General features: G+C 41.5%; 1 protein-coding gene across 1 annotated transcript in view; it reads right to left on the bottom strand.

Moving 5' to 3' along the window:
• LOC102415829 (ubiquinol-cytochrome-c reductase complex assembly factor 1) overlaps nucleotides 1-26,292 on the bottom strand; it is a 96,060-nt gene that overhangs the window by 22,325 nt on the left and 47,443 nt on the right. The window contains exon 7 of the mRNA XM_025263584.3: nucleotides 20,195-20,303. Coding sequence (XP_025119369.1) covers nucleotides 20,195-20,303 — 109 coding nt within the window. The remainder of the gene's footprint in view (nucleotides 1-20,194; nucleotides 20,304-26,292) is intronic.

Here is a 26,292-nt window from a genome sequence, read left to right as displayed (position 1 = left end):
AACTTCATTTCTCTTCTTGGCAGAGACTAGATTGTAAACCCTGTACGATCATTTCTCTATAATATACTCTCTACCAACAGCATTTAGGGATTAGCATGTGGTTAAAGACCAAATAAATGAATGAGTGAATAAATGAATGAGTGGATAAATGAATACTATGTGAAAACAATCCTTAACAGAGCCATACAAATTAACAATGTTGCTGGACCTCAAGAAAAAAAAAATTCAACAATACCTTCATCATTCAATAAATGTATATTTGTGCTAACCATGTACCAAGCACTGTTCTAGGAGCTGAGGCAACAACAATAAGTAAGACATGATTTCTGAACTCCTGGAGCTGATATTCTAGGAAGGCAGGAGGGCTCACAATAAGCACAATAAAACACACAGGATGCTAGATAGTAATTTAGTGCTATTACTCCAATCCTGTCATTCAAGATCCCTAAGATGAGAAGTGCCTGTGTGTGGTGTACAGATATGGGGATGGGCTGGGAGCCTACTGTTGCTAACAGCTGGCCAGCAGTGATGTGAAGAACTACTCAAGGACAGAACCAGGGATGTTTGATGGAAGCTCCATTGTAAATTCCTGGAGGATAAGGCCATGTGGTCCCAACACAGAGCAGGCACTGAGAGAACACCTGATGGTGCAGGGGATCTGGGCACTGTAGGAAGGGAGATTGGGAAGCCCCAGGCCTCCATGTGCATCACTCTGCTCTGCAACCCTGCCAGATGAGAAGGGGTCAGGGGAGTAGCTGAGGAAAATGTATCAAGAAAACGTGATTCAGAACATACTTTACCTAGCACAGATATCTCAATACACATGTTAGTTTTTAAAAGGATTATCTTTACTTCAGTCTTTTCTTCCCCTTGAAGCCCCTTACCATGCAACAAAATTACTTGTTAAATTAAATCAAATCAAGAAGCATTTCCTGCATACTTATAATGTGCCATGCTCTGCACTGCCCACTAAGGAGGTTACTCAAGGACTCCCGTGATCCTAGTACTTAAAAAATTTACAGGGCTTCCCAGGTGGTCCAGTGGTTAAGAATCCACCTGCCAATGCAGGGGACATAGGTCTTCCCTGGTCCAGGAAGATCCCACATGCCCCGGAACAATTAGGCCCATGGGCCACAATTACTGGAGCCCTACAAAGCCTAGAAACCATGCTCTACAACGAGAGAAGCCACAGCAATGAGAGCCCAAACAACAATGAAGACCCAGTGCAGCCAAAAACAAACAACTAAGTAAACTTAAAAAAGGAAAAGGAATTTATAATCACACTGGTAGAATAAGACACAAATGTAAATCTGGATGAATTAGGAAAGATTTCAGGCGAAGACAGGAAGAGACTCGAAGAAAAGTGGGGCAGGCAGGAAAGAGAGAAAAATGGTGGTGAATCACAAGGGGCCTGAAGACAGGTTGAGGGGTACGGTGCACATCTAGCAGGCCCTGCGGAGCCACTGGGTGTTGCTGTGTGGTGAGTATTTGACGTAAGTAGTGTTTATGAAGATGAACTAGGCTGTTAATTGATTTGCAGGATGGATCTGAGGTGAAGAGAGTCGAGAGGCGGGGAACCAGTGAAGCTGCTGACAGTGAATTTAGGTGAGTGTAAGGCAACTGAAGTCCGGCTAGTGGTTGTTTTTAAGAAGCACTCCTTGTAGTTCTTCCTGCTCCTTTGAGCAGATGTCACGGTTGTAACACATATTGCGAACATTCAAAATCAGCTCAATAGATTGCAATCGACATGGAGAAAGAAGTCCCTGCTTTCCAGCTGGGCCCCTTCAGCTCTAACCAACCCCACAGACCATTCAGCCAGCACTTTAGGGAAGCAATCAAGAAGAGGAGTATTATATTACTAGCTGTCTCACCAAAGGATCCAGAAATATTTACAGCACATCCAGGGCAGCTATAATCAATGTATAGCTCTCATGTATCCTGGGTCTGACCTCTTGGCTTCTAGAACTATTCTCACATAGGTAGCCCCATCTTAGCAGAGCCAGTGCCCTCTGGCAGTGCCCAGTGAAGGGTTAAACTCATAGGAGAAAAGAGAAGATGGCCACCTACTCTGTGGACAGACATGGAGTGAGGGGCACCATCAACTTGCCTGACCCAGGAGCTCCCTCCCCAGTGCTACTGCCACCACTCCTCCAGAAGGCACGAGCACAGGAAGTCCCCGGGGACCAGTAAAACACTATTGTATTAGCATCCATTAACAATTTAGGGCCAGTTAATGACTTTGCCAACAAAGGTCCGTCTAGTCAAGGCTATGGTTTTTCCAGTGGTCATGTATGGATGTGAGAGTTGGACTGTGAAGAAAGCTGAGCACCGAAGAATTGATGCTTTTGAACTGTGGTGTTGGAGAAGACTCCTGAGAATCCCTTGGACTGCAAGGAGATCCAACCAGTCCATTCTAAAGGAGATCAGTCCTGGGTGTTCTTTGGAAGGAATGATGCTGAAGCTGAAACTCCAGTACTTTGGACACCTCATGCGAAGAGTTGACTCACTGGAAAAGACTGATGCTGGGAGGGATTGGGGGCAGGAGGAGAAGGGGATGACAGAAGATGAGATGGCTGGATGGCATCGCCGACTCGATGGACCTGAGTTTGAGTGAACTCCGGGAGTTGGTGATGGACAGGGAGGCCTGGCGTTCTGCGATTCATGGGGTCGCAAAGAGTCGGACACGACAGAGCGACTGAACTGAACTGAACTGAATGAGTTAGGAAGACTTGGGTAAGTTCATTCACTCATCCACTAACATCTGATAAAGGCCTATTACGTGCGAGGCACTGCCCTGCACATAGGAACACTGACCTTAAAAGAATAACCAATGAGGTCTGTAAGATAGGAAGACAAAAATGGAGGGAGTGTATGGTAGTTCTAGGGATGGTAAAGGTAGCAGGATGATGGCAAAGGTGACAGGATGATGTAATGAAAAGAGCAACCGAGGGAATCAGCAATGAGTTTTAATCTCTGCCCTGCTACTAATATGTGACACTGAACAAGCCATTTTCCTGGCCAGGACTAAGTATCCTCAATTGGAAAAGGCTGAATTGGGATTATCCCTGTGGTTGACAAGCATCTAGGAGATTGCCAGTCACTGAACCTGCACAAAATATAATCAGTGACTGCTTTGCAAATCTGATCAGCTAGCGGTAGTCCTGATTGGGGCTTCCTACCCCCAGCTAGAGCAGTCTGGACTTCCTTTACACAGTTCCTGGAGCAGGGTGGGGCGGGGGGTCATTGCCAAGTGGGATTCTTCTGACATCCACATTTACCCACTGTTTCAGACCAGACAACTCTAGCATGTCTGAAACCCACATTTGTTCTCAAACCACTCTGGTCTCTCATGAGCCTTTGAGTTGAGGCTACTAAGAACAGGGCCAGTTCTTCCAGGGCTACAGGGCAAGAGAGGCTTAGCAAACACGCAGGAATTGTAGCAAACTACCGTTCATTCTTGTAAATTCTCCCCTGGGTTGAAAAATTCTTATCTCACAGATTTTTTTTCCCCCAAGCTGTAAAGATCTTTAGAAATGATTTGGTCCAGGGACTCTTGCTGGTGATTCAGTGGCTAATAAGACTCTGCACTCCCAATGCAATGGGCCCAGGTTCGATCCTTGGTTAGGGAACTAGATCCCACACACGACAACTAAGCATTCACATGCCATAACCAATATCCTACATATTGCAACTAAGACCTGGTGCAGCCAAACAAGTAAATAAAATAAGTACTAAAAACAAAAGAAAAGAAATATCCTGGTCCAAGTTCTGCATCTGCTAACTAATGGTAGAACCAAGTTTAGTTCCCTGCTCTTCTAGTTCCAAGACTAGTGAATGGTTTTTCCCCTCCCCTATCCCGTTTCCTCTAGAGAGAGAATCCTCTCTGCTAGGCAACTCAGCTGGGGACCTAAAGTAGAGCAGATGATAAACATCTTCTGTCTTTGAAAGAGAAGAGGTACAGCCATAAACAAATGTGCTCACAATCCCCCAAAAAACAGAGTTCATGTGAAAACTGAAGAATTTTAGCAAAAGGGCACAGGACGCAAAGGAATGGGAGTGGGGGAGACACTTAGAATACCACTGAGCTCTTAATGGGAATGGTCTCCTACTTGCCCTGTAACCAGGTACAAACCACAAGCCCGCTGATTCTTAACCCCAGAGGCTGAACTACCCCAGGCCCAGAAAAAGGGCAACACACACAGTTTACACCTTTTATTATTCTGATAGAAATTTCTCCCCTGGGAGTAGAAAGGGGTCAAAAGTCCAAAACCAAAATTATATATAAGTTACAGCAAAAGAGCATTACAGCAGACAGTTATTATTATTATTTTTAAAAAGCTTCAGTGAACAGAGCAGAATAGGAGGTGTTAGAAAACTCACTCCAAGTAATTTATTCGCTGGGAACCACAAAGGGCTTTCCCAAGAACAGCAAAAACACCATTAATTTCCCCACTACCTTCCTTTCAAAGAACTCCAAACACTTCACACATATCGTTTTAAATTGTCCTCAAAGGCTCCAAAATAAGGGGTTACTATTTCCCCAGGTTCAGATGGAGAAACTAAAACAATCATGCCGGCCCTGTCTGTTCAAGACATCCTAATAGATTCAGCTAGCAGTGACTGAGTGTCTGCTATGCCCGTGACCCAAGCCAGGCAAACATGTGATACAAAGACAAAAGATACGATCTCTATCCTCCAGCAATCAGAACCCAGTGGGGCGTGACAGATATGTACACAAATCCTCATGAAATAAGGCAGCCCATGCCAGGTGCTGTAGAAAAGGTCCCAACACAGTGCCTTTATCCTATCAAGTGATTAAAATATGTCAAGTACTGTGCTAAGTCTTTACCAAATTATACTGTTTAAATCACACACTGTGTGGTGAACAGAGAAAGAAATGCGAGGTAAAGAGACTTTCTCAGGGTCTCAAGGCCACACTACGGCTGAGCAGGAATTAGCACCCAGGGCTGTCTGGCTCCAAAGCCCATGTGATGGGAGGTAACTGCTTGGGAAAATGGTTTCTGGACAGTTAAGCACAAAGTGCCCATACCTTACAGGGGGAGAGCAGGACATAGGGGCCCTCACGAGGCTGTTAGGAAAAGACCTGTTTTCTCTGCCCGAAATTGCATGTGCACGTACTCCTCTGGATTCTCCATCATAGGCACTGCTCTTGTGGGTCAAGAAGCCAAAGGCAGTGTTTTCCAAAAGGGAAAAGAGCTCACTGAACCAAGGACTGCAAGGTCCTGAGCACTTCGTCTTCTGTTGGTGGGCACTGAAAGCTGATCTGGGCTAGAGGGTGCGGGATCTCTGGCTGGCTGTGACAGAAAGTCTACAGCCTGTGGGAGCAGGGCATGGTGGTTGTGGTACCCATGCCAGCGAAGCATCCTTTACTCGGAGCTGCAGTGGAACTCCTGGAGAAGGAGCCCCCTGCTGGAGGTCCCTGGAGAAGGGCCTGGCCTGGAGACAGCTCGGCAGAGCTCACCTGGTGGGGGTAACCTCTGCCTCTTCTGCCAAGGCTCCAATGTGGAGGACAAGGAACAAGGTGTCAGATTTCAAGGAAGAAAAGCTTAGGGACAGCAGGCTACTGTCCCCAGCCCAGACAGGTTACAAAGAGCATCACCAGCCCTGGGGAGCCCCTGGGTCTCAGCAAGGGCCAAGCTAATATGTATCTCTATTTTAAGCCCCCAGGACACAAAGCAGATGGGGGAAGAAGAAGGTCCTCCAAACTCTGGGAGCAAAGTTGGACCTGGACCTCAGGAAGCCCAGTCGCCAGCCTAGCAGTCTTCCCATCTCAGGTGGGATCCTTCTGCAGTTATTTTCAAATCTTAATTTCAACCTAACAAGAAAACAACAACAAAAATCCTTTGATGGATAACAGTAAAAGAAAAGAGTTAAGTAACAAAGTGTGTGTGAGAGAAAGGGGATGATGAACAATTATATCAAAATATCCAAATAAGGGAAGCCTTATACTTTCTGGCAGCCACGGCAACAGGAAAGTAGGATTGTTACACCCTTCTCATTGTTAAATAAAGGGAGGCACAGAAGTTCATCAGGCAGAGAAAGTTCTTAATTCTCAATGCAGAGAGGCTCATATATACACAAGTGAATGTGTATCTGCACACGCACACGTATGCAGATTACACCATTTCTCTTTCCAACAGGAACGGGGCAAACGGCTCTCCAGAGTCCGGCTGCCGCTCTGACGCCACACCACTGCATGCAATGAAGCACTTCAACAGTTAAAACATTTTTGTGCCAATATTTTAAGAGTGCAGAAGGTTCCAAATTACATGTAAAATAAACAATGCCAGACTGTGAAAACTCTTGGCTGCAACGTTCTCTGATGTTAACAAGAGTTTCTTTATTACTGTAACCTTTCAGAAGTGAATAAAAATTATTTCTCTGCCCTAGTTTTGCCCTCCAGTAAAAAGGAAGAGAACAGTGACCATGGAAAGAGCTGTACAATGACCTCTCCTGAAGGCTAGGAGGCTGGGAAGGGGGCAGCTTAAAACACAAAGCCTTCCATATATATGTTTCTAGTCAAAGGTGAGAAATTTAGTTTGTGCTATGCTGATCATATTGTAAAATTTTATGCTCCTAACATTTTTATGTAGCTAAAACCCTTAGGGGGATGAAAGGGCATTTTCAAGAGCAAACTAAGCTGCTATGATGGAGAAAACCCAAATCTTGATCAAAGTTCCTTACCCACTCAGTGAATCTCCTGACTCAGAAATTGAGTCTGAAGTGCTCTTAGAAAAAAGGGAAGACCTATAGGTGGTCAGGACTTAGACAAAATATGTTCTTCTGCAGGCCATTGAGTTGGTGAGTCTGTGGATACTGGACACACAGAAGGATCTCAAAACGGAGCTAGTCTGAACAGTCTGTTTTCACCACTTCAGGAAAAGAAGGAAAAAAGCCATCTAACAAAGGCAAACACGCTCTTGTCCTCTCACACCACTCTACCTTTACCTATACCATTGCTCTAACCAAAATGTTCTTGTCTAGCAAACACTCATCCGAAAAAATACAATGCAAATGTCATCTACCCAGACTTTTCTACTCTGGGCAGAGCAATTTTAAAATATCATCATCTCTTAACATTGTAATCACCTGTTTATATGTTTGTCTTCTCCTACTAGACTGGGGATTCAGGGACAATATCTTTGTCATCTTTGTATCTCCAGTGCCTAGCATAGTACCTGGAAGCTAGCAGACCACAATAAAATGGATGGATGGATGGATAAAACTTTGTTTGTGTCTGGGAACAGAAATCAGACAGAGAATGATGAACTGCTAAAAAAACAGAACATAAGCTCTGGGATTTAACACAAGGCTAGCTTTTCAGACTTTCACAGAGTTGCAAATGTTAAGTCTGGAAGAGAATTTAGAAATCATCTAGCCCTCCTCCCCAGAGAGGTGAGGTGATCTGACGTACTTAAGCTCACCCACAGAATAGCCGGGCAGGCCAGAACTCCTTCCATTATACCACACCATCCTTTCTCTTTACTGTCAAAAACTGTAGGTATAAACATTTATTTGGCAATTAGATAAGAAATATGATTAAGATTACAGGTTATGAGAATATTACTTCATTATGAACAAATGAACAATGTCACTCCAGGAACTTAAATAACTTGATATGAAATACAATACCTGAGTTGCTCAAAAAGCTAAACATAGCATACCGTATGACCCAGCAATTCCACTCTTAGGTATATACCCAAGTGAACTGAAAACATATGTTCAGTTACATGAATGTTCAGTTACATGAATGTTCACAGCAGCATTATTCAAATAAGCCAAAAGTGGGAACAGCCCAAATGTCAATCAACTGATGAATGGATAATAAAATGTGGTCTATCCATACAATAGATTATCCATAAAAATTAATGAACTACTGAAACATGCTGCAACATGGATGAACCATTGAAACATTATACGAAGTAAAAGACACTAGACACAAAAGACCACATATTATATGATTCCATTTATATGGAATGCCTAGAATAGGTCAGTCCATAGAGACAGAAAGCAGTGGTTGCCAAGGGCTGACAAAAAGGAGAGTAACTGCACAGGGTTTCTTTTTGAAGTGATGAAAATGTCCTGGAATTAGACACTGGTGATGGTTGCATAACATTGTGAATTTACTAAAAAACACATTCAAAATGGTGAATTTTATGATATATGATAATATTATTATATCCCCATTTTTTAAAATGTGGGGGGGGGTGGGCAGTGGCGGTGGGAATACAAGCTCTGCCCTCTAGTAATTTAACTGAAGGAGTCAGGGCCAGAGCTGCTTAAGGATGCAGAGGTTCAGAGTTATGTGACAAGTAATATTACACAAGTTTGGGGAAGAAGGAAACATTAAAAAAAATCTAAAGCTAATGCTATGTTCTGTGAATCTGCCATTCCTGAAAATTTTATAAACACAGTATTTTTCACTGATAATTGATCGCTGCAATAAATATATATTGTGAAAATGCATCCACAATAAATGGAATTCCTCCAAAAAAAAATAAATAAAGCTAATGCTAGAACCATAGTTTTTAGCAGTGACCTTTTCAGAAAGTACAGAGTAAAGATTAAGAGCATCTTAATCTTATTATTAATCTAGGCTAATCTTATCTCAATCTAGGCTCTTGTATTTACTGTGTAAGTCTGGTTAAGTTACCTAACCAGTAGGCTGAATACTGGTCTCCTAAAAGATAGCTACATCCTAATTCCTAGAACCTGTGAATGTTACCTTATATGGCAAAAAAGGACTTGGCAGCTGTGATTAGATTAAGGGTCTTCAGATGGGAAGATCAGTCTGGATTATCCAGGTGGGCCTAATTGCAATCGCATGCACCGTTATGAGAGAGAGGAAGAGGGTACTTAAACCCAGACAGAAGAGAAGACTGCAACGCGACCACAGAGGCAGAGATCAGAGTGAAGTGGCCACAAGCCAAGGAGTGCCAGCAGTTACCAAAAAGTTGAAAGGGGCAAAGAACAGATTGAGCACAGCCTACTGAAAATGATTTCTAGCTTCCAGACCTATGAGAGAACAAAGCTCTACTGTTTTAAGCCACCAATCTGTGGTAAGTTCTTACAGCAGCTATAGGGAACTAATATATTAATGCTAACTTCTCTGATCCTTAGTTTCTTCATCTGTAAAATGAGGATAGGATCTCATAGCTAAGACTGTTGTAAACCTAAATTGAAATGGTGCTTAAAAATGCACAGCCAAGAGAAAGTGCTCAGTAAACATTAGCTGTTACTATTGGGGAACTCTTTCTGCATTAGCTGAAACCTTCCCCTTTCACACGTCACTAGTCCATGCCCAGATCCTGCTCTTCTTCACAGGGAGAGGAGTAAGAGCTGGCCGTCAGGAGCCCTGAGTTCTGTTCTTCAGCTGGTTTCTAACTCAAGCTTACTCAGCTCTCCCAGAGCCAGCTTCTCCACCACTTAAATGACAGGATTAGACTTGAGCAGTAGCCCTCAGACTGAAGGGTTTGTTAGAATATTGATTGCTTAGAAATTCACACCCTTAGAGAACGAACTTATGGTTGCCTTGCAGGGGGGTGGGGTGGGGGGGAAGAAGGATGGAGGAAAGGGATTAGGGAGTTTGGGATGGACATGTACACACTGCTACATTTAAAATGGATAACCAACAAGATCCTACTGTATAGCACAGGGAACTCTGCTCAATGTTATGTGGCAGCCTGGAGGGGAGTTTAGAGGAGAACGGATACATGTATATGTATGGTCGAGTCCCTTCACCGTTCACCCCAAACTATCACAACATTGTTAATCCACTATACCCCAATATAAAATTAAAAGTTTAAAATACAGATTGCTGGGCCCTGCCTCCAGAGTATCTTGCTCAGCAGATCCAGAGTGGAGCCCTAAACATGCATTTATAACAAGTTCCTAAGTGGTGCTGAGGCCGCTGGTTTGGAGGCCACTTTGAGAATCCCTGGATTAGATTACTTCAAGGTTCTTTTCCAGTTTTAACAGTCTAAGATTCCCCAGGAATGTCCCATAGATGTACTACTCCAGTAATAAACATAGCTGTATCACGCTGAAATAGCCCGTAGACTAAGTTCTTTTCCTAAACAGGACAGTGGGGGATGGGAGAGTATAAGGTTATATAGTCAAGACTTTTAACTTTCAAATGAAGCAGAATGAAAAATCTTAAGCGATGGTGGGAACAGGAAGAGGCTGTCCCCTGATCCAACATGCTGGCCCCATTTTAATTTATCTTAATCCCACCTTTCTGCCTCTGCACCAGACCCCTCCCCCTCATGCCCTCCTCTAGAAACACATCTAGGTGTCTCCTGAATTCATTTATTGGCTCTGCCGTGCACAGTATAATACTGCCTTTGTTAGTCTCCCAGCCCAGCCTTTCCAAGCACGGTGTTCCTCTAGCCTTAAAAAAAAAAAAAAGAAAAAAAGAACCAAGGAGTCTCTGAAAAATAATTGTAAAATCAACTAAGGCAAATTCAGACGATGTGGAGACATTCAGGGTCTAAAGGCTGGAAAAAGAAACAAATTCAGAACATTGTTCGCATTCTCATCTTTTTTTCCCCTCCCTTAATCTCTATCAGTCCTGTGGAGTAGGAAACCTCTGCCGTATTGGATTAGAAATTCTGAATAAAGGGGCCTCAGGCGTGGGACTGCACTGGAGAAACAGAACACTTCTAGATTCAAGGAAAGCTGTCCTCTGGGTCTTTAGAAGTCTCTGGTGCAAAGACAGGGGAGAAGGACCCTCCCATGAAGTTGACTTCCCCCTCCCCTGACCCCCCAAGAGGTGTCATCGTACAGTAAGGCAGACGCTGGACTGGGAATCAGCAAACCCTAGTTTTGATCCTCATGTTGCTAGCTGCGTCACCTTGGGCAAATCAATGAACTCTCTGGAACTTCATTTCCTCACCACGGAAGTGAGAGGGTGGGAACAAATCTATAGTCCTTAACCTGATATGAGCATCAGAAATCTTCTGGGGAAGTTTTCCAAAATATCCACACCTGAACACCTTCAGACCAAGAGAATCTCTGAGGCTCCAAGTCTAATGTTCTAAGGTTCATCTATCCTACAAAGTGGATTAAAAGTATAAATGATGAGAGAGCCAGAGAATCCATGAGGCTGGGCAGACAGTGAAACATCAACCTTTGGGGGGGGCGGGTGGAGGATGGGTCAGAGAAACTGAATCCAGGTACAATAAGCGATCTTTAAGTCAGTATTTGGGAGATAGTAGTGGCCAAGGATTAATAACAGAAGCAAGCTCATACACCCAACAAGCATCTGAAGGGTAACTACATTAGGCACTCTGTGTTAGGCATTAGGGATCCTGGGATCCTCATTCCATATAATGGGTATGACCTACACAAACCCATAATTATAGTATAGCAATGACAAGCCCTATTTCAGAAGTTTGTGCAAAGTGCTGGAGGAATACAGACAAGGGAGTGGCAAGTATACTAGTATTACTGGGGGTTGGTGGGAAAAGCTTCTTGGAAGAGGTACTATCCAGCTGTGTCTTAGAGTGCCATGAGCAGAAGAGACAGGGTTATAACCATTTCAGATCGAGGGAAGTGTGTGAATGAAGGCATAAAGGAACACAGAATATTGTAGCACCAGTTAAACTACAGCATGAGTGGAACGTGTGTTTCAGTGCGTTTGTGCACATGCTCAATCATGACTATTTGCATGTAGGAGAAGTTTGTTGGGAATTAAACTAGAAAGGTGGGCTAGAGACAGAATGTGAAGGCCCCTCCCCCAATTTTTCACTTCAGAAAGCTTCAAACTTATTTTTTTTAAAGGTGTAGAGTAATATATGAGAGTTGGACTGTGAAGAAAGCTAAGCGCCAAAGAATTGATGCTTTTGAACTGTGGTGCTGGAGAAGACTCTTGTGAGTCCCTTGGACTGCAAGGAGATCCAACCAGTCCATTCTAAAGGAGATCAGTCCTGGGTGTTCATCGGAGGGACTGATGCTGAAGCTGAAACTCCAATACTTTGGCCACCTCATGTAAAGAGCTGACTCACTGGAAAAGACCCTGATGCTGGGAGGGATTGGGGGCAGGAGGAAAAGGGGACAACAGAGGATGAGATGGCTGGATGGCATCACCGACTCGATGGATGTGAGTCTGAGTGAACTCCAGGAGGTGGTGATGGACAGGGACGCGGGGCGTGCTGCGATTCATGGGGTCGCAAAAAGTCAGACACAACTGAGCAACTGAACTGAACTGAATACAACAAAAACTTGCATGAACTGTAGATTCACAGTTTTTAGTATTCTGTGACATTTGTTTGACCTTTATCCATACACACATACCCCTTCTTCTTTTGCTGAATCATTTGCAGATATAAAAACATTTCACCTCTAAAAACTTCAGCAGGTATCTTCTAAGAACAAGAACATCCTTCAATATAACTACAAAGGGTTCTATATGTCACTGCTAATTTTGTCCCTCAGAGATTTCTAGACGGAGGAGGGATATGATCAGATGTGGGATTTAGAAACATCTCTGACAGCTTATATGACAGCAGGGTTCATGAGAGGAGGAAAAGTCCAGAACTATTAATAGATAGGAGGCCATGCCCAATAAAGAAGAGATGATGAGGACTGACATGAAGCAACAGAACAGAAGAGAGGATAAAATCCAGAGGTATTTGGGGTGGAAAAGTAACAAGACAACTGAATACAGAGGATGAGGCAGGAGTTGAGGACAACTCTAAGAATTCTAGCTTGGGGGACTGGATTGGTGGTGATGACATCAGAAGTAAGACAAGAAACTCAAGAACAGGCAGACTGCCAGGTTCCTCTCCATGGAATTCTCCAGGCCGGAATACTGGAGTGGGTAGCCATTCCCTTCTCCAGGGGATCTTCCTGACCCAGGAATCCAACCAGGATTTCCTGCGTTGCAGGCGGATTCTTTACCAGCCGAGCTACCAGGGAAACCCAACTAACACAAAGCATTAGCAACCCCTAAAAGAGAGGTATGGAAAATGGCTTTAGCTGTGCTTGACAAACATGGCTCTAAGCAGTTTTAGAACTATGGTACAAAAGACACTGGAGGCAAAAAAAAAAAAAAAAAAGATTATGGGTTGGAGAGGTAAATAGTTCTGAAATGATAAGCTGAGTTGGGAGTACTTAGCATGAGGAGTACTTAAGAAGGTATTAGGGAAAGGCGGGACTCTGTCAGTGCACCGAGTTAGCCAGGGCTTTGAAAAATGGAATTTTCAAATGGAAAAATTCAAATTCAAAAAATTCAAAATTCAAATGGAATTTTCAAAAATGGTCACTTTTCTTCTACAGAAATTTCAGGAGGTAAACTGAAGATAAAAGAGTAGGTATCAAATTCACTGACTCATTTAGTCAAGAAACACTTACTGAATGCCTACTAAAGACAAAGCTCCATTGAGGCACTGTAGAAATACAAAGACAAACAAGTAGGAATTAGACCTCAGGAAACTCACCATTTATAATTTCAAATACAGAAAGGTTTATAACTTCTTTCAAGGACCCTCCCTGAAGTGGAGTGAATCCAGTATGTCACTCAGAAGGTCAGGTGCATGAGCCATTAGACAAGCATCCTGGGTGTAAACACCCAAGCACCCCATCAGTTAGAAAACTACCTAAATGGATGTCCCTGGTGGTCCAGCGGCTAAGACTCTGCACTCCCAATACAGGGGTCTCAGTTTCAACCCCTGGTCAGGGAACTAGATCCCACGTGTTGCAACCAAGACCCAATGAGGCCAAATAAATGTTAAAAAACACACCTAGAAAGAGGAGAGTGAAAAGGTTGGCTTAAAGCTCAACATTCAGAAAACGAAGATCATGGCATCTGGTCCCATCACTTCATGGCAAACAGATGGGGAAACAGTGTCAGATTTTATTTTTTTGGGCTCCAAAATTACTGCAGATGGTGATTGCAGCCACGAAATTAAAAGACGCTTACTCCTTGGAAGGTAAGTTATGACCAACCTAGATAGCATATTCAAAAGCAGAGATATTACTTTGCCAACAAAGGTCCATCTAGTCAAGGCTATGGTTTTTCCAGTGGTCATGTATGGATGTGAGAGTTGGACTGTGAAGAAAGCTGAGCGCCAAAGAATTGATGCTTTTGAACTGTGGTGTTGGAGAAGACTCTTGAGAGTCCCTTGGACTGCAAGGAGATTCAACCAGTCCATTCTAAAGGAGATCAGCCCTGGATGTTCTTTGGAAGGAATGATGCTAAAGCTGAAACTCCAGTACTTTGGCCACCTCATGCGAAGAGTTGACTCATTGGAAAAGACTCTGATGCTGGGAGGGATTGGGGGCAAGAGGAGAAGGGGACGACAGAGGATGAGATGGCTGGATGGCATCACCGACTCGATGGATGTGAGTTTGAGTGAACTCCAGGAGTTGGTGATGGACAGGGAGGCCCGGCGTGCTGCAATTCACGGGGTGGCAAAGAGTCAGACACGACTGAGCGACTGAACTGAACTGAAGGTACTCTATGCACTCTTGCTACCTATTAAAGCCTAAGGATAAGAAACCTGTGTTGAGAAAGGAACTTATCCACTAGAGGTACATCTTCAGTTGGTCCCTGCTTAAACTCATGAGCCAATTCCAAAATAGAATTGCTCTGCATTCTAAGAATTTAGTCTTCCCTCCCCTAATAACTAAGTATCCATTCCAACTGCTCAGGACATTTACAAAACATTCAAAAGAACGATTGATACTGGAAACAAACATGTATTCTTATTTTAAAGGCTTTGAGCCCAGGGGACTGCTCTGTATTTACACTCAACCATTCATACTGGCCACAAAAAACTATATCTTTAAAGTGGTCCTTGCCTTTTAAACAATATCTTTGGCAGTGAGCTTTAACTCTGACCTAGAGATGCAAAGTATAGCAAAACTTTTTTACCTCGTGGTAAAACAGAGGAGTTTGAATGAAGATTTTTGTGGGGGGAGGGAGGACATGGCAATGGAAATATAGAAGCCTGAAAGGAAATTTCCAGAAAAACTAAAGTATAAGTAATTCTACTACCTTTTATAGACTCAAAACCTTTGCTGGTTTAGAAACATAAAGTACTTTGTATATAAATTGTTTTTTTTTTTTCAATCAAATAATTCCACTAGAAGATTGAGAAAGCATAAACAAAGAAAAAGGAAAACTGAGAATGGAGATAATTTCTCATTTCTTTCTCTTCCCACATTTAAGACTAATGAGTAAATAAATATTCTCAGAATAAAAAGGATACCTCCCCACTCCACTTTTTCCAACATTTATAATGGGCTTTCAGAACTGTCTTCTTTCATCAGAAGAAGGCATACATTCAGCCAAGGAGCAATGACTAGCACTTTGGAGAGTACAAAGGAGGATACGTGTGATCCCACCCCCCAGGAATTCACCCAGAAGGTGGCCACGAATGACAGTGATGCAAAACAGAAGCAGTTAAGAGCCAGAAGAAGGGTATGTTGTTGTTCAGTCGTGTCCGACTCTTTGCGAAGCCATGGGCTGCAGCACTCCAAGCTTCCCTATCCTTCACCATCTCCCGGAGTCTGCTCAAACCCATGTCCATTGAGTCGGTGATGCCATCCAACCATCTCGTCCTCGGTTGCTCCCTTCTCTTCCTGCCCTCAACCTTTCCCAGCATCAGGGTCTTTTCCAATGAAGGGTATAGGTAAATCAAAAAGGTACTTACGGCTAGGGGAAACCATGATTGGCTTCCAATTTGAAGTGGAGGGGGAGGGATGTGGAGGAATTGAGGCTGGCATGTTAGGGCAATCTAGTATACTCATACCGCGTGAGCAAAGACAAAACACAGGAAGGGCAAGACGTTCAGCTTGGCTGCAGTGAAAAGAATGTGCGGCAACGACGGAATGCTATGTTCACTGCGTGCTTACTGTGTGCCAGGCACACGTGCTACAGGTTTCTCATATTTAAGGCTCAAGAAGAGCTAGGGGAAATGAGTTTGGAAAGGTAGTCTGGAGTATGATCACAGAGGACCTTGCAAAGCAAAATGCTGGTTCTGAAAAGCAAAGTAGAATTTTACAAAGGAGTCCAGTTCAGCCCACAGCTCCTCTACCTCCTTCTAAGCCCTCTACACCATCCCCCATCAAGCGGCTCTGCTAGAGCGAGGAGCAGAAGAGTGTGGTCACAGGAGGTTCATCCTGATCCCAGAGGGCTGCTAGCAAGAAATCACCTGAGGCAACTATCCTCAGCAAATTTTCTTGTCCTCAGCAAGAAATGTTGCTGAGGCAACTGTCATGCCAGGGACCACTGATAGAGATAAATGTGCAACTAGTTAACTAAAGCCCATTCCCACCCCCTCCACCTTGTCTCCACAGTTTGGAAAGCTTAAACCTGCTCATTGTAAGCCACAAGGTGGAGATGTCTGGCAGGGCAGAACTGAGAGGAAGTCGTTTAGCCAGCCTAAGGTTACCATTAACACTTTGAGCCACTGCCTTGAGCTAATTTTTATGTTTGTTTTTTAAGTTTGGTTGAAATGTCACAAATGGAAAAATTAAGTAAAGCGCCCCTGGTTAGCCACAAGACTGGACACACCTGGCTGCAAACCCAGCAAAAGAAACTTACTTCATTAGTAGGAGAGGCAGAAAGTGAAATTTACATCTGAAATCTGCCTGCACCAGGAGAAAGCGCTGAGGCCAAAGGCCTGTCTGTTTTTACAGCTGTGTCAAGTCTTAGCTCTCGACTCTTACCAACACTCAGGAGTGAGGCAAGGGCCCAAGGAAAAATGGTCTCCAACCTCTTCAGCTGCAACTCAGCTCACAAAGGTTTTTAAGAACCAGTTAATGAAATAAAACAAGACCAGATGAGGTGATATAATGAACTTTATTTCCACAGCTAATTTATATGTTTAAATCCCAAATAATGTTTTTTTAAAAGTGAGACCTCTCTAAATTATTGATGTGATTTTTGTAACCTCAAATTTAACACTTGCTTTTTATATACCAGCTTCACTGATGATATATGAGGCTGCCTTATTTTTCACAATAGTTGGGCTCCTAAACAGCTGGTAAAAAGCAAATTTTTGGAAAGTGAAAATTTTCCCACCAAATGAGACTAGAACTCTAATTCAAAGGATTTCTTGACCCAGATTTCTAATGTGTCATTAATTCACATTCTCAATCTTCCTTACACCAGTCCACTCAAGTAATGTAATGGCTCTAAGAATTCTTTGGCAGAAGAAAAATCACCACTACATTGATCAGTCTTATAAATTCTACTTTTTATATGAGTTTTCTTAAAGATGCCAAATAACACAGAAATAGATTTGCAAATTACCACCTTCACATCATAGATTTTCAAAGCTTGGAAAAGAAACTTGGAAACCATGTAGCCACCCGCCCCCCCAAGTTTTTTTTTTTTTTAAACCAAGAAACTGAAGTAAGGGGAGGAGAAAAGATTTGCCAGCCAGGGTCAGAACCAGGCCAGACTGGCTGCTTCTGCCTACTACTTTTCTCCAGCCACATGCCATTCTTGTCCAGCCTAATCTTCCCATTTCTTTAGGCTGTACACACACCAAAGACTGAGGTCCCCTCTACACACACACAATCACACTCACAACTTAGAATTGGCTAACATATAATTGTCTTGCCTGTATAAAGGGTGTCTATTTATAGCAGGACATTGGAAAGAGAGGAGCAAATCAGTTATAATGGAAATATAAGAATAGTAATTCCCCAACTCTTTCAAGTCTCTATTATTTTTAAATCGTCTTTTATACTCTTTGTAAGTAAACCAGAGCTTGGCATTTCTCTCATGAAGACAAATTTAACAGTCAACACTTGGGGAGCATTATGGATCATCTAAAACCCTGCTATTCAAAGTGTGCTGCTCCTTCCCCATCTGCCCTTCCAGTGCTGCTGCCATCACCTTGAAGGTTTAGAAATGCAGAGAGACTCTCTGGCCTCACCCCCAACCTACTGAATCAGAACCTGTATTTTAACAGGATCCCCAGGTGAACTGCAGGTACACTAAAGTTTGAGAAATGCTGATCTAACACACTTCTAACACAGCATAATATCTAGAACAATTCAGACAGAAAAATGGTTGGATAAAATGGGGGGGGGGGCAGGAAAGGCTAATTCCTGCAGGACTGCATTGATAGACAACTGAACCAGAGACTAACGAACCAAGTATGATCTATCTGACAAATAAGTTGGCTTTAAAACAACTTCAGAATAAATTTCAATTTATTCATTCATTCAAGGATTTATTCAACCACTTTTCACTGTGTGAACAAAAAACTGTGGACAAGATAGGTTTCCTGCCTTTATAAAGCATACAGTCAAGTAGAAGGGATATATAAAGTAACATGGGAGAAGGTTCAAAGTGCTGAAAACTGCGATGGAGATAAATATATGTGTGTGTGCATGCATGCTTAGTTGTTCAGTCAGGCCTGACTCTTGTGACTCCTCTGTCCATGGCACTTTTCAGGCATTGCAGGTGGATTCTTAGCCCTCTAAGCCATCAGGGAAGCCCCACTTATATATAGATCCAAAAAGAAATTCACTTGGGGGTGGAAGTGGGGTAGAGTAAAAGGTTCCTGTGGTCTAGGAATCAGCAACCTACGGTTCATAAGGCTATTCAAGCTGGGGACAGCTATGGCCCACATGGTTCCAGTGGTTCAACTCCCAGAAGAGTTTAGACAACAGTGATAGGAAAACAGACTAAGAGAACTACTGTGTAACTGCATGGCCGTCAGCAGAGACTTTGGCTGGCCACGGGGGTATCACTGGTTGTCATTAAAAGGGATGATTTGAGACCACCAGCACTACGGTATATCCACTGCGTACTGCCACAGAGTTGGCTGGTAAGTACCTGAAAGAATGTGGAACACTCAGCAGGATGAATAGCTTAAAGGCTGTTGATCCCACTCTGGGCAGCTAAACAGCAGTAAGGCATGACAGTGAGAAACATGAAGCAAAGAGTACATTACAAAGACAGGGGAATACTGACTCCCCTGGATGGATCATGATGACGATGATGACAGCAGCTGAAACTCTGAACTAGACTATCATCTTCTTAGAATGAGTGGAAATGCTGATGGTCTGTTTTCCCAGAGAAAGGCATATAAGTATCAATGAAGCTATCTAAAGGTGAACCCATGTCTCCTGTGCTTTCTGTATACCCGGTTCCTTCGAAGACAAGAGAATCTGAAAATACCCTCAATCCAAATTCTCCAAAGGAAACCATCATTTCCACCATTTAGTTTCAAAGACTACAATTTTACACATAGGGTAAGCACATGATACCATTAGACAATAACATAGGAAGTGTGTGAAAATAATTTCAGTAGATAAAAGTGAAAAAAGGGAGATCTCCCACTTAAATCCCATGCAGCACGCAAAGACCTCCAAGACACATTTAAAAAAAAAGAAAGTTGCAATTAAGTGCACAGAGAATGATACCATATATAATAAAATACATACACACAAAACCACAGAACTCTCCTCTGTAATGAAAGAAATCAAGTCACCCCATTGCATGACCCTGTCTAATGGTTTGGCTTTAGATGCTCCCAAGCTGTGAGGCAATGATACGGGAAAAACCAAAGAATTACAATCTATTAAAACATGGTGTAGATACACAAAATATACAATATACACAAAGGAAGAGATTGGTATTTATATAATCTATTGTATTCTAATATTTTGATTCTGGCTTTCTATTGTCATCATATTCTATGTTATACATACACGATAGGTTCTCCCTTCTCAGGTTATTAAATATACTAATGGACCTTTTCAGTATATACCTTGCCAAAGTATTACAGGTTGTCAGCGATCAAGGAGCTTGTTTTTAAGTTCCTGAGGACACTGCAGGCCCCCAGTCAGGATCTTTCTATTCAAACTAATTGTGAACTGAACAATGAACTGGTATCAGGTACAGTATCCTAAAACTGGATTATTATTTGATTTCATCTATTCACCAAATCCATCCCTCCTATCACCATGATTTACTTTTTAATAATGCCATCTCTGAACACAGGATGTCCTCACACTGACAAACCATGATAATGTGTGCAAACACAGAAAGTATCCGGAGCTTGTCAGAATCAACGGAGGCAAAAGTGAGTTGAGTTGAATTACCACTTGACACCAGAACTTCAACTCAAATTCTAGAACTTCAACTCAAGTCAGGCAATCGCTCAATGGAGTTTTCCAAGACCAGAATCTGATAGCAGTCACTTACCCCCATGATTCTGCCACGCTGCTCAACATCCTCCCACATAAAATGAACTATGATACGACACATGTATTTCCCACTCCGGCCTTCCTGCTTCATTCGGACTAGACACATCCTGGGTGGGAAGAAGACATAAAGAGTCACTGGCTGTTGGCATTTTTCATGTCACATGTTTCCAATGAAGGTCAGTTCATCTGAGAAATTTTATCGAAGGGCACAGAATCAAAATAATTAGAAGTGATTTTATAAAAAAACCTTTTATTGAGTGAAAAAATGGATACTGAAAAGTACATGTATCTTAAGTATACAGCTTGATGAGTCTTTACATATATACCCATTTAAGTACCACTCATGAAGACACAGATTATTACAGCACCTTGGATGACTCCCTCATACATGAAAAGGACCACTTTTAGCTGTTTAAAGATAAGTCTTAATCCTTCATTTTACTGATGAAAACACGAGTTCTAAATAAGGAAAGTGATTTTCCCAATACCACAGAGCAGTCTATAAAGGTGGGGATAGTATTTGCTGTCCAGTATGAAGGCCACTAGCCACACATGGCTATTGAGCACTTTAAACAGGCTAGTTCAAACTGAGATATGGTATAAGTTTAAGATCTCAATGATTTAGTTCAAGAATATAAATATCTCAAATTTTTTATATTGCTTACATGTTGATTTAAATATTATCAGGTATACTGAGTTAAAGAAAACCCATTATTAAAATTAGTTTCATTTTTTTCTTTTCACTTTTTAAAATGGAGCTACTAGAAACTTTTAAATTGAGTGTGTGGCCTGTATTTTATTTCTGTTGGACAGTACCTGTTTAGAAGATAGATCACAGAAAGTATTATGATTTCATCTGTATAATTATCAAATTGTTTCCCCATTTGAATGTACGTTCCATTGATGGCAAACACAAAGTCTTGGTTGTTTTTTTTTTAAATCACTGTATATCTAAGGCTTAAGTATAGTATGCACACAATATATACTTGCTGAATAAATAAATGAATAAAACATCTCAGGGCCAAGTTTAGGGCTCTTTCCCCTATACGATATTGCCTCTAATCAGTCCAGAATGGTCTCTGCTTAATACCTTACATAAGAATAGAAGAAAGAAAGCGTCAGTCGTTCAGTCATGTCCAACTCTTTCTGACCCCATGGACTGTGGCCCACCAGGCTCCTCTGTCCATGGGATTCTCCAGGCAAGAATACTAAAGTGGGTTGCTATGCCCCTCTCCAATGGAACTTCCTGACCCAGGGATCGAACCTGGGTCTCTCACATTGCAGGCAGATTCTTTACTGTCTGAGACACCAGGGAAGCCCCAAGAATGTAAGAATTATGTTTTATTAATTAATAAATGTAATATTATATTTATCATATATAAGAATATAAGCAGGGTCACTAATTTTCCAAGCTAGTTCCTAATCTCACTCTTATGACCATACATAGTTCTATTATCTCTTGTTAAACAGTTACTAAGCAGCTACAATAAGACTACTCACTCAAAAGACAATTTCTATTACAATTATGGAGTACTTGATCTAAACTGACAATCCTATCTCCATACATAATTAATGCCCATTTTAACCTACTAGCAATAGTATGGTCCAATGGAATGATTCCATCCTGGCCTGCCTCAACATCTCCATGAATGACTAAGATGGAGTAGAGAAAACAAACTTATCAAATTTGTAGATTGCAAGAAGTGGGGCAGGAAGACAAATATGTCAGATGACCTAACCATGAACTAAAAATACTTAACAGACTCTTTCAATGGGTTGACTCCAATAGGGATAAATCTAAGATCCTGCACTTGGGCCTAAAAGAACAGCTGTAGAGGTACAGGATAAGTGTGCCACTCCTGTCTGGGTATGAGAAAGCCTCACAGGCTTATGATGACAGTATACATTCAAGGGAAGTCAAGAGGATAAGGCTGCCTGCCGCAATTAATGTGATTTTTAGATACAGTAATGCAAATATAATATCTTCATGTACAAAGTGAGATTTTTGTTCTGTTCAGCAGAGGTCAGACTCCACTTTTAGAATATGTCTACAGTTTTGAACATTATATTTTAAGAGACAAAAGGAAGCAAAGAAAGATCAGAAGATATTTCACCTGGAGAAAAACAGGACAGTTGCCTTAAATATTACAGAAAACTGATTAGACTGTCCAAAAGGTAGAATCAGAACCCATGGATGGGTCACAGAGGGAGAAAGAATTACTCAACATTGAATGCTGGAAGTAAAAACTTTCGAACAGGAGAGTTTCTGAAGATTCAAATAACAGAATGGATGACCTCAAAAAGCAGAGAATTCACAACTTGGCTATCTATCTGACAGAAGGCTGACTACATGATCTTTAAAGTCCCTTGTGACCTTGGGATTTGCTGATGCTGTGATTCTAAATTTATAACCTCAGAACCCTGTTAAGTGCCTAAAAAATAACATTTTGTGACAATAGAAACAGGTCACGGAAAAAGATGTGGCCACTTTATATGATATAGAGTATATTCCAAGGCAGAAACAAACCAGGGAAAGTTCAACAGTCCTTTTTTCATAAGATTTTTCTTAAAGTTAACCAAATCTCTCATGTCAGCCTCTCCACCTGAAAAGACACTGTGCATTTTGATGCTTAAGTGTTGTCAGAGCCCAATTCATCAACAGCAATAGTGAGGTAATGGAATTCATTTATATGAAAATTCTGTAGTTTGTTAATACACCTGCCCTTTGAGGTTTAAAAGGCACAGATTTTCTCAGATCATAAACTTACTAACTATATCAACACAGAGTGAAGTGTTTTTTGTTCCCGAGCAGTTTGTTCTATAGCCTTTACAGATAACAAGTCAAATGGTTATCTGGGTTGAAAAAGTAAAGCAAATTAAAGACACTTTCAAGATGCTGGCTGACATTTAATTCACTCAGTGAACATATGAGTTTCTACTCATTGAGTCTAGAAACTCATTTAGAAACTGAGTTTCTACTATGTGGAGATTAAAGTGATGGTTAACAAGAGCCCAGCTTCCAAGGACCAAGAGTTCTAAGAGAGAACTTAATAAGTGTTCCAAAAGGAACACAAAGTGCCATGGGCTGTGAGAGGATTACTTTTGGCTGAGCGGGGTCAGAGAAAACTTCATGGAAAATGAAACACTGCATATTCATTGCAGCACTGTTTACCATCACCAAGACATGGAAGCAACCTAAATGTCCACTGACAAAGGAATGGTTAAAGAAGATGTGGTATATATATATCATTTCCAGCAGGTGGAACATTATGAGCAAAAACAGGGCCATGGAAAGCTCAGCACTTGTAAGGAAACAATACCTAAATTTTGTGGAAAGACAAGTATAGGAAACAGAAAAAAGAAGATGTGGAATATTACTCAATCATTAAAAAGTGAAATAATGCCATTTTCAGCAACATGGATGGACCTAGAGACTGTCATACTAACTGAAGTCAGTTAGACAGAGGAAGAGAAACATTGTATGGCATTCCTTATATGAGGAATCTAAAAAAATGATACAAATGAACTTATAAAACAGAGACTCACAGACTTAGAGAAGGGACTTATGGTTGCTGGGGGGGAGACATGGAGAGAAGGGATAGTTAGGGAGTATGGGATGGACATGTACACGCTGCTATATTTAAAATGGATAACCAACAAGGACCTACTGTACAGCACATGGAACTCTGCTCAATGTTATGTGGCAGCCTGAATGGGAGGGGAGGCTGGGGGAGAATGGATACATGTATGGATATATGAATGGATATACCTATGGCTGAGTCCCTTTGCTGTTCACCTGAAACTATCACAACATTGTTAATCAGCTATATCCCAATACAAAATAAAAAGTTAAAAAAAAAAAAGAAAATGAAACTCTGCACCTGGGGCTTGTAAAGGTGAACTGAAGTTGGACAGGTAAAAGATTAATAAGATCATTTCCAGCAGGTGGAACATTATGAGCAAAAACAGGGCCATGGAAAGCTCAGCACTTGTAAGGAAACAATACCTAAATTTTGTGGAAAGACAAGTATAGGAAACAGAAAAATATGCCAGAAAGGTCATGAAGGGCTTTGAAATGACAGGCTAAACAGTCTGGGCTTTACCAAGTAGACAAAGGAGAGCCACTGAGTGTTTTTCAGGAAGAAGGGGCATAGTTAAGATTAGCACCTTGGCTTTAAGAACAGATGAGTCTCTCAGAAGTTAACCCCTTCTTTCTTCCCAGTTGGAAACCCTTCCTTTCCAAGCCTGGAAAATGACAAGAATGTTTACTTCAGGAGAACTATGGTATTCACAACTGTCTGATGTAGAAATTTCAGCCAAGTGTATACCTGCCTTTTGAGAGAAATGGAACAGCAAAGTTTGCTGCAACCTCCACCTAATTTTGCTGATAACTAAGAGTTTCAAAAAATATAGATTCAAGCATGATAAATGGAAGAAGGGCAAATTCTAATTACTCCTGAAACACTGAACCTAATTAGTTCAGTAGACAATTGATGACAATTTGAAAACACTATCAAATATAAATTTCTACAGTAAATTTCAGCACACATAGTTACAAAAATAAAACAAGCAGTCTTCTCATCAACAGCAAGTGTGCTGAAGATAACCACGAGTTCCACTGGGAAAAGAAGATGCTAATCCACAGGGCTGTCCATTCATCCACCATCACCAAATTCAGCTAACTAAAGGTTCAACTTATTTTTGCCCTGAATTTGTGAATCAAATTCTCTAGATAGTTAAGGACAGAAAAGTTGTCTTGTTATGAAGAACTTTTGCGTTTGTCCTCTTCAAGGAAAAAGCACAGTTGAAGGCTGGGGCCCACAACTTAGACAAGTCAGCTGCCTGGAATGTCCAGACCAAGATGAAGGTCAATTCTTAGGACACTTAACCTTGAAGCTTACACATTCAATCTCCTCCTTTCTTTGTTTAGTAACTGTTTTGAATAGATAATACATGCACATGTTAAAAACAAACAAACATAAGTTCTGTCCCAACCTACATCTCCTAACCACCAAGTTCCTTCTTATGAAACCTTCCAGCTGTAATCTATACACACACAAGCTTATGTGTACATGTACTCTTTTTACAGAAATAGTAGCTTCCCCCTTTTCTCTCCATTTTCCATAGTGATAGCATTCTCTACAAACTTTTCTTATACTGAAAAAATAATCTGTTACAGAAGGATAGAGGTGAAGATATCTCAACTCCAACTCTATGTTTCATCCATAGACACTACAGTTATCCCAATGAAACTCATTAGGATAATAGTGCTGTGGTCATTTACTCAGCAATTGTCAGGCTAACATCTGATCTAGGCTGAATTCAGTTTATCTGGCAACTTTTTCCAATTCTAATATGACTAAGAAATAGGAAGAAAGCAAAAAAAAAAAAAATCCTTTAACGGCAAAAATGGACAAATGCTATATAATTAACAGCTAACACAAGCATATGCCATGCACTGTGCTAAGTGATTCAGATACATTATTTCATTTAATCCTTGTAACAACCGTAATAAGAGACTGGTATTCTTCTGTCCCCACTTAATAGCTGAGGAAACTGAGTCTTAGAGAAAAGTAACTTGCCCAGAGTTACAAAACTAATTAAGTGTCAAAACTAAGATCTGAACCCTGATTATCTAATCCCAGAGTTACACTGTTTTTCTGCCTCTTTAATGATTAGAACAAACCTTCCAGAATCCATTTCCTCTGTTTTTCATTTAATCCTCACAAGGGCAATAATTTAAGTTTCACAACTAGCATCATATTAGAAATAAAACACCAGAAGGGGAAAGACTGGCTAACCCGAGGCAAACATACCTACAACAGCAAACAGGAACTCCTGGCAGCCTAAAAGAACCTAAAAATGTATTTAGAACAAACACAACAGCAGTTCAACAAGGAAGGTATAGCTACCCAGTGCAAGTTAAGAGAGCCTAGCAAAATACAGTTACAGAACCTCCTGAATGATTAAAGAGGTTAAAGTATGTTGGAAGGTAAGAAGAAAATAAGTAAAATAAGTTCAAAATGGTATTCAAAATGGTAAACAAGAACAAAAAGAGATGTGATGGTCACAGTACCCACTACCAAACAAAGCCAA

This window comes from Bubalus bubalis, chromosome 14, assembly GCF_019923935.1.
Source record: "Bubalus bubalis isolate 160015118507 breed Murrah chromosome 14, NDDB_SH_1, whole genome shotgun sequence".
NCBI lineage: Eukaryota > Metazoa > Chordata > Mammalia > Artiodactyla > Bovidae > Bubalus > Bubalus bubalis.
This window is presented reverse-complemented; position numbering and strand designations above follow the sequence as displayed.